General features: G+C 32.4%; 1 protein-coding gene across 1 annotated transcript; it reads left to right on the plus strand.

The window, feature by feature from the left end:
• Nucleotides 1-2,336: 2,336 nt before the first annotated feature.
• LOC143603983 (protein CHLOROPLAST IMPORT APPARATUS 2-like) lies at nt 2,337-6,286 on the plus strand. The gene is made up of 3 exons (XM_077080601.1): nt 2,337-3,433; nt 4,454-4,594; nt 6,012-6,286. The coding sequence occupies exons 1-3, from the start codon at nt 2,591-2,593 to the stop codon at nt 6,060-6,062; spliced, it is 1,035 nt and encodes a 344-aa protein (XP_076936716.1). The 5' UTR covers nt 2,337-2,590; the 3' UTR covers nt 6,063-6,286.
• Nucleotides 6,287-9,483: the final 3,197 nt, after the last annotated feature.

The following is a 9,483-nucleotide window of genomic DNA, read 5'->3' on the forward strand; positions in this document are numbered from 1 at the left end:
TCATTAGATGCAAAAAAAAGGGGGAATTGCTATGGAGATCGATCATGATGATGGATGTTGATTAATGATTAGGGCATAAAAAAGGGGAACTGCTTCTACGAATGTACGCTACATTGATCAACCCTGCATCTGAAAGACTAGTATGCCCTTTTACTCAAAAAACCAGTTATCATATTATTTTATTAATTACAACTATGCCACTATTAATCTACACCATTGATTGCACATGATTAATGGTCAAGATCAACTTCTCGCACTTCTCGCTATAAAATTACTTCTCGCATGAACCATCCCCTATATATATATATATATATATATATATATATATATATATATATTATGTGATGGGTTATAACATCATTACACCCCTAAAATAAAAATCGTCTCTCTGCTGATGTGACAACACGTGCCAAAAATTGCCCCTATTTTGTGGCCTCCACTACATATAGCCTTAATAGAAATCTCAAAATGACGAAATCTACTAGCTCACTTTTCTAAATAATGGGATCATCCCTAATTGGTTATTATTTAATTAAATCTTACTCCAAAGTTTTTTTTGAAGGTTTCGGATATTACACCTATGACTAAGGGTGTGCGTGGTGTGGTTCGATGCGGTTTTTAACTAAAACCGAATTGAAAACCAAACTTTCGGTTTTATGATTTTTTAAAACCGTTTGGTTTCGGTTTTTTTGGTTTCCGGTTTTGGTTTTTGAGTTCGGTTCGGTTTTGGATGCGGTTTTTTCGGTTTTGCTAATCAAGCCAAAACTTTTTGGGTAAAAAAAAACTTAGACCTAAGATATTGAAATTAAGCATGACATTTTTTTTTCTTTAAACTAATAATTAATATAACATTGAATATTTTTTTATCTCAAATATTAGAAGCTTATAAAGGATACTTTAAAATCAAAATTCAAAATGAAACTAAAAGTATCAATATTATTAGCTATTAACCATATGCCCGAAGGCACGACAGGTTTTAATGCTCTGGTAAAATCCAGTCGGAATCAGGATTCGAACCCGGGACATTCGAGTCATCCATCATGTTCCTGGCCATTGAGGCAAGCCCCGCTGGTTTTACGGTTTTGTTAATGGATGGTTTGGTATAGAAATATTTTTTGGTTTTATGTTAACATTGTATTTGGTTGTATAATGACTTAATCCACCTAATTTATTAAACTAATCAGCCACGTAACTTTCTTGTTTTTTATTCCAAAAATGGCGTAGGTTGTACCTGCCATTTTTTAATAGTATTTATTTCCATTGTTCCGTATGTTGATATGTTTTAAAGACATATAATTTTATTTTATTGCTTCAAAATAAAGACAGAATTTTACATTATAACTTTGTAAATAAAAAACTATGTAATTACATGATTTCTCATCCATCTTTTCTAAATTTTTTTTAAAAGTATGAGCAAATTAATTTGAAGTTTGTTTATGTATAAAATCTACACATTTAGGTGATAATATTTACATATGCAGATAATCAGTATAAAACTAAATCATAAACAAAGAACTCACTTTCTTATTTCTTAGTTCTTTTATATATACGTAAAGGTGGATGGAGTGGTGTTCTCGAATATTCATTTGGGATGTGGGTGGGTACCAAAATGGTCTAAATAGTGTTGTCGTTAATTTTTCATTATTCTGCTCGATCCCAACCCGCAGATACCCATTTCTGCTTTGTTCATTCATAGATTTGGCATCACCAACCCGCTAGGGATGCCTTTTGCCTATGTACCGAGTTATTTTAACTAGGCTTATGCTGGGTTCAGAGTTTGTTTTGAACGTACTCCTAAAAAACCATATCGCCAGTTGTCACTGGACGATTATTGTGTCATCACAAAAATATAACTAGTTGTTGGGTTTCTAATGAGTTGTGTTAATGAAATTTACCGTTTCAACTAAAAAAGAAAATAAATAAAAAGTACTCCGTAGTAAAACAAATTATTGTCACTTTTGTTCATTTTGACTTTTAATTCCCATATGATCAACTAAGATTTAAATTTAACATATGCAATACAAAAATACATTCTCCAAAATCAAAAAAATATTATATATAGAAAAAAGATTAGACAATTCCTAAAAGCAAGGGTAGAAAGTAGAAAGAATTACAAGTAACAACAGAGTGGTCCTTGTTGTTCTTCTGCAAGTAGAAAATGTCTGGGGCCTTTCTCTTTGTCTATTCTTTTGTTTCCTTCCTCGCTACCAAACACACACACTCATCGGCAGTTGCAGATGATATATGTATACAGGGAGGTGTCATTCTCGTGATCTCACGCATAAAAACACACACACACCGTTATTATTGGATCATCTGAATACCAATTTCATTTCATGCTTACCCTTCTGACCATCCAATCTCCTAGATATGTGTGTCTCCTTACTTTCTATATTTACATACTAAGATTCTCTCTTTCATATCTTCAATCTTCTTTCTTACCCAAAATTGCTTTCTTGTTTCATTTTGACTTTTTGTTATAATATATATTTTACCAATTTTAGGGTTTAGGGTTTCTGTTTTTTATAAATTCTTTTTCTTATCATTTTCATCAAATTATTTGTCACTTAATTTGATTTATTTGGGCAAAATGTCATCTTGTTTAAGTTCAAGAGCTTGTGGGTTTGACCTTGAGCATTTGGTCAAATGGCAAATCAGTAATAACTCCAGTAGAACAACTTCAAATTCATCTTCTCCGTCTTCCACCTTGTCGGAATCAAGCAATTCCCCGATAACAATCTTGAATCAGAAACCGAGAACACCGCGAAAAAGACCGAACCAAACTTACAATGAAGCTGCTGCTCTGCTTTCCATGGCCTCCCCCAACATTTTCAGAATCAGTAATATCCCCAGATTCACCAAACAACACCTTCCTGGTTTTTTCGACCACCCGCCGGAGTTAATTATGAATAATTCGGGCGGTCTCCTTCGGCGACAATTTACGAACAAACCCTGTTCGTTAACCGATTTAAAAATCCATAATTCATGTCAGGTTCACGAATTTCTTGATGATTTCGATGCCGGGTCGATTCTTAATGAGGAAATTGAAGAGGGGATTGATAGTATCATGGGGGATTGTAATTCAATTTCCGGAAGTCATGAATTGATTGATAATAACTGTTATGGGTATCCGATGGGGCTCGGGTTCGGGGCGAGGAACGGTGTGAGGGCGTTGAGGAATGCTGGTGATCAGAATCGGTGTAATTTTACGATGGTGGATGTGGTGAACACGTCACCGCCGGCGGTTATCGGAAAATGTGTTGGTAAAAAGAAGAAGAAAAGAGTGGAGGACTTGATGAGGCCGAAATCAGAGGTCCGAAGAGCGTTGGTGTTAAAATTGGATTACGATGCGGTTTTGAATGACTGGGCGGATAAAGAGTCGCCCGTGCCCAAAGATATGTCGCACTCATCATCTTCGGGACGCAATATCCATGTAAGTCGTAAATCATGACAATTGTCATGTCACTATCACATAAACACGAACCATCATTTTACACACGCGAAGTAATAATTAAAAAATAGTTATTTAGCTACTAAAGCTGACCCAAGTTAGTTTGACACGTCTTTTAACACATTTTAATCAACAATTGTTGTTTGTTTATATTAACCTTTTAATATTATAAAGTAAAAATATCTTCTTGTGAAATATTATTAAATGTATGAAAACTCTAAATAGTCTAAAAAAGACTAACCTGAACCTTGCACATGGAATTGTTTAGAAATAAATTACTATATGCACAGATGATTGTTTTGACATAAATTATGTAAACAAGATATTTGTATTTCGGAATAAACATTATATATTCTTGTCCTTTTCTTGACAAACTGTCGGTGCATATTTTATTTGGGTTTATGTTATCAAGCAAAATAAAATCTTTGAAAAAACGAGAAAATGTTGATTTGATTGAATTAGTGTCATCATCATTATTTTTATTTATCAATAAAAGTTTAGAGTTGTAATAAAATTTAAATACCTTTGTATAGGGTTGAAGTTGTTAAACTTTTTTTAATGATTGCTTAATTCCTTAAAATTTGTCTTTTTTTATCTTTTTGTCTTAACATGGTTTTTGATCATGGACTTGTTCCATAAACAAAAATTTAAGCACTTGATTACTTGCGTATGAAACGATTGACTTAAAGACAAACTAAATAATTATAATCAATCTATGAATGAAACAAAAGTTAAAGAACTTGACTATTAAGATTTTTTATATGATTTACATAGAAAACACACTAGATTAATAATCTCTTTCAAAGTATAACATTTTTTTTATCACATATAGGACCCTAGTTTTAAGTATTTGTGCTTTGATTCTTTGAAGCATGTCCCATTATTTTAATTGTTTGGATTATAAGTTCATTATTTGTTATGAAAGTAATTGAAGTTAACTATAATTGTTGTAAAATAATTGTTATATGAAATTGCATTGATGGTGTGTGGGCCTACTTGCAGGCCAAAGCGGCTAACATTGATTTATTCTCCGAGGAGGATGGGCGTAACGAATCTAGCGCAACGCGTCCCACATACAAAAATCATCTAAAGAAGATCCGTCCACTCAAAAATGCATGCTCTGATAAACGGCCCAGATGCAAGGTTTCAACTTCTTCCACTTATACCTAATATTGATTCTGCTTAGTGTAATTTTCTGTAGAATTTAACATTAAATTGTTTAGGTCGATTTTAAGTTAACATTTGTAAATACAATCAGCTTAATTGGTTGGTCTATGTCAACTCCGCGACTAATTACCATCGGGTTTCGAGTTTCCTATCGGGTTTCAATAAAATACCCGTCGGGTATGCCCGGCTCAAAACCTGTCGGGTTTCTACCGGATTTGACAAAATATAACTAATCGATTACAAAGATGGTTACCATAAAGATAAAATATCTCAAATAATTGACATACACAAGTTTCGACAAATAATATATTTGGAATATAGTGTGTGTGTGTGTGTGTGTGTGTGTGTGTGTGTGTTTATGTGTATGTATAATAAGCTATATCGGGTACATCGGGTATATAATCGGGTAAATGGGTATATGTTATCGGGTAATCAGGTCGGATAATGAGATATATTAGAAATCTCAAACCCGTGAAAAATTTCAAAACTAATCACAAACCCGTCCCATTTAGATCGGGTTTCGGGTTTTCCATCAAGTTTGGATTTATTGCCATTCCTATAAGCAAGTCGTGTTCGAGTGCTTATGTGTGATGATTCATGTAAATTTTGTGGCTTGACACTTTAACCCATCAATTTAAGAATACGACGGGTTTACGACGACTATCTAAAAAAAAGTTTACAACGTTACAATGCAAATGCCAAGTAATTGTATTTGAATTAGTAAGATAATTAAGTTATCATGGTGACAAATGTTTATATTTAAATAGAGGCTTCTCATGCATTTGACCCGAATTCATGGGTATGGGTCTTACCAAACCCAGATATTCCTTAAGCGGGTTATAACATCTCATTAAATTAAAACTTATTCTCACCAAATTATTTATGTAAAAATCCTATAAAATAGGATATATTAAAAATTAATATCTTATTTATTTTAATATATATATATATATATATTATTTAAATTATAAAACAATTTTATAGTAAAAAATTAAACGGTTCTTGGGTCTCATCAAACCATAAATATATTATTAACTCATAAATATTATTTATAATTAAAAAATCAATTTTATAGTAAAAAAATAAACGGGTTTTGGGTCTCATCAAAACCATATAGCTTTAAGCCGGGTTATAACATCTCATTTTATGAAACAATTTATCATTAAACCATAAGTATATTATTAACTTTCATATAATAAAAAAAATATAAATTCAAAAAGTAAATAAATATTAAAATAAACAATATAAAACAACCCCCGTAACACGGGGGGATAAAAACTAGTATTATATATTTTTAAATCCTCATCGTACTCATATTTTGATGATAAAATACTGCTAAATTGTGATTCATTATTTGTCTACGTCTTAGTTTTGTCATTTTACGTTTTTGCAGGGACGGTTTATGAAAAAGACAAATTCTTCAGGTTGCGATGAGGTAACATAATAACCCCGCCATCTTGTGTTGTAATTGCAATAAGTCCTTTTAGTTTTATTTACTACATTTAGAACCCTTAAGTTTATTTCTTTTTTCACAATAGTGTAACCACAAAATGTGCATATGCAAGAAGAGGAAATAAAGGCTTATTTCATAATTCTTTGGTATAAAGATACTTTTTCAACATGTATTTATAATTCAGGGATGTTTACGGTCCGGCTCAATGGTTATATGAAAAAAAGTGAAGAAAAAAAAACGAGTGTCTTACCTTTTAAGTGTCAATGTGTAAAGTGCTTAAAAAACTTAAGAACCCAAAATCGCTTAACATGATCATTTTTACTTATTATAATTCATATTTGTTGGGTGCCTACACGTGAAAATATATTTAGGATCCATACATATTTGTTAAAGGCATCCATGCAACTCAAGTCATCTTCAAATCTGTATAAAATTCTAGTCAGTTTGCTTTCGCAATTTTAACAATACCCCCATCAATTTCGGTTGATCTAATAAGTTGTTTTTGTTTTTTTTTTTTTTTTGCTTGTGTTGTTTGTGATTATCCATGCAAATTACAAATCGTTTCTTCGTTCAACTGCTAAGTAAATGGTTAATGATTATGCTAAAGTGATCATTTTTAGTGGCTAGGAAGTGTTTTTGAATGGTATATATTTTCAATCCGTACGTCATTATTTGACCGGCCCATCTCTGTGCTCGCCCAAATTAATCATGGATTCGACAATGTTTATCTTAATGTTTTAGGCCGCCCATGTATATATAAACCATGCATGTTTAGTCATTAAACTAAGTAGAAAAGTAAAATTTTCACTTTTGGTGCCATAAATAAACTAGATCTTGTCGTTAGTCATATAAAATGACAAAAACATTTTTAGCAGACTTAATTTCTAAATTGGCTTAGGTTAAAATACGATGAACATACAAACACGAAAATTAAATAAATATATTGTCACATTTTGACATTATGTGCCGGAGAAACAATGAAACATCATGGATTGGATGATGCAAAGTCAAGCGTAGGAGGTGGTTGCTTTAGATAAAAATTAAACATGTGATGTGTTCGTCTTATTAAAGTAAATGTGGTGTTGAAATCCATGTTTTGTGTATTTGTATATTATTAAAGAAATACATGTCTTTGTGAAAGATTTATATAAATTAAAAATGTTAGGGTTTAAGTTACTATCAAGTAACAATGTAATCACAATGAAAAGCCAATCTAAGATATTATCAGGAGATTAAGGATTAAAAAAACTACGGCGATGATGGGGGAATCATGATGGTTGATCTCAAAGGTTTGACAAATCCTGACGTAGGAATATCCGTTATGAGCATTATAGGGGCATAACGTTACTACAATAAAGACCTACAAAGAGCATTAACCATTACATATATCTTTTTACTGAAAAGAGTGATGATGATGATGATGTGACAGAAGCATTAACATTACGTATGAGCTATTAGATTTTGGATTTGTGATGCTTAGACTAGACGTTATGCAAATCAAGATGCATGCATCAGTTTTTATTTTATTTGAGATCAAACTCAAAGAATGGTTAGGTCATAGGTGAACACATTTATGGTTTGATATATGAATATATTTGTGCATATTAAAAAGACCCCGATTCAAATAGGTTACAACTGTGCTATTAATGCAAATATAATAAATATAAATAAAATAAAATCCAAAAGTAGTACGATGCATGGCACTAAGTTACATACCAATACGAATTGCATATGCATGTTAGGAAACTTCGGCGCAATGGTTTCCTTAGAATACTTGATGGGCGTTGCCATAATAGGGATTTATACGAAAAGACTGCAAGAAAAACTTATGCATGAACACCAAATAACCCTATTTAATCAACAAAGGTAGTTCTGGCTATTTTTCAAAATATGGCCATTTGAAGCAAGGGTTTGCGCACGGTTCAGTCTGAGACGGTTTTGGCAACAATCGAACCAGAAACCGAGACTTCAAATTTTTAACTTTTGAAAATCGTATGGTTTTGTTTTTTAGGTTTCGATTTGAATTCGGTCCAGTTTCGGTTTTTTAGGCTTTGCCATTTAAGGTTGAACACTTTGGGCTGAAAAAAAATGTCCAAAAATAATGAATTTGGGCATAAATCATTTTGATAGTTACTATTATAAATTTGGGCTACAATATATGAGTTATATATTTATTAAATCCTTATAAATTACTTGAAATAAAAAATAATTAAAAATCTACAAATTCTATTAAGTACGGGTTTTATGGTTTTTTCGGTTTCATGCACATTCCCAATTTGAACTGTGGCCGCGTCAAATTTTATCAGTAAACAAAAAACCTTATTTAAAAAGTAAATAAAAACAAACCTGGAAGACCGCGAAATCCGGGTAAAATTTATAAAACCTCATATTCTCAAATGCAGCAACTTTCTCATCAGTCCTCCTCAATTCCTCTAGAGCCAGTATTGCCTACAATAAGAAATGGTTTGACCCAAATTACTAAGTGAACCAAGCTCATGTCCGATCAGTGAACCGGTAAGAGATCTGGTTCAATGTCCAATCCGGTTTTGAAGACATTGCTGAGTTGTAAGTAAATGCCTGTAATAAACCAAACCATCCAAAATATAATTTGACAAACCTACCTTTCTATTAGCTCTCATTGCTTGTATAACCTTTTCTTTGAGAAATACCTACAATAAAAGATCAGAGCACATTTTAAAACCAAGGTAAGGTCAAGATCGAAAATTAATTTGACAAAGCTCGAGTACGTTTACTCGACCTTATAGGCATCCTTGTGATCAATACTCAGTTTCCCCTTTATTAATGAGCCCATCAATGAAAGTCTGCAAATAAGTAATTATAACAACATTATTAAAATTGTTAACATGGGTCAGATATTTCTTTTTCAAAACCATTCGCCAGTAACAATATAGGAAACATAGATTGAAGCCGTCAAATAAATAAAAGTAAACCAGCACGTACCGTTGTCCTAGTGGAATACAACAAGGAACCCATGCCATGTTCATTTTCTCCATGTCAATAACTTTTGCCGACGGCAAGCCCTCTTTTGCAGGTACAATTGCCATCTTATCAAAAGGTGGAAACGGAGATACAATCTGCCGGCCAAAAGTAGAAAAAGAAAACATAGATTAATAGGGCAATATGTCCTTGATATATAATTAGATTTATTATCTTGCTTACCGCAATAACCACAGGTGAGTAGGTTGTTGTCCGTCGACCATCAAGAGTGAGTCCTTGTGCTGCAACAAATAAAAATTAAAAATCAAGTAGAAGCCAACCAACCAATAGCAATATGTTCAAGTTATGATATAATGCAAGTATATAAATATATATACGCTAGGCTTACACTCTCCAACAGTGAAGAGAGAGACATTCTCCTTCCCATGTAACATTCCACCCTCTTTAGGGCAGT

Source organism: Bidens hawaiensis, unplaced genomic scaffold, assembly GCF_021521415.1.
Source record: "Bidens hawaiensis isolate Kalapana, Puna unplaced genomic scaffold, B.hawaiensis_p1.1 tig00063546_1, whole genome shotgun sequence".
Taxonomy (NCBI): domain Eukaryota; kingdom Viridiplantae; phylum Streptophyta; class Magnoliopsida; order Asterales; family Asteraceae; genus Bidens; species Bidens hawaiensis.

Excerpts from the sequence above, each read along its gene's own strand:
- LOC143603983 (XM_077080601.1), top strand. The coding sequence starts at position 2,591 with ATGTCATCTTGTTTAAGTTCAAGAGCTTGTGGGTTTGACCTTGAGCAT. Across the intron at positions 3,434-4,453 it reads CTTCGGGACGCAATATCCAT|GCCAAAGCGGCTAACATTGA; the intron begins GTAAGTCGTAAA and ends GCCTACTTGCAG. Across the intron at positions 4,595-6,011 it reads ATAAACGGCCCAGATGCAAG|GGACGGTTTATGAAAAAGAC; the intron begins GTTTCAACTTCT and ends ACGTTTTTGCAG.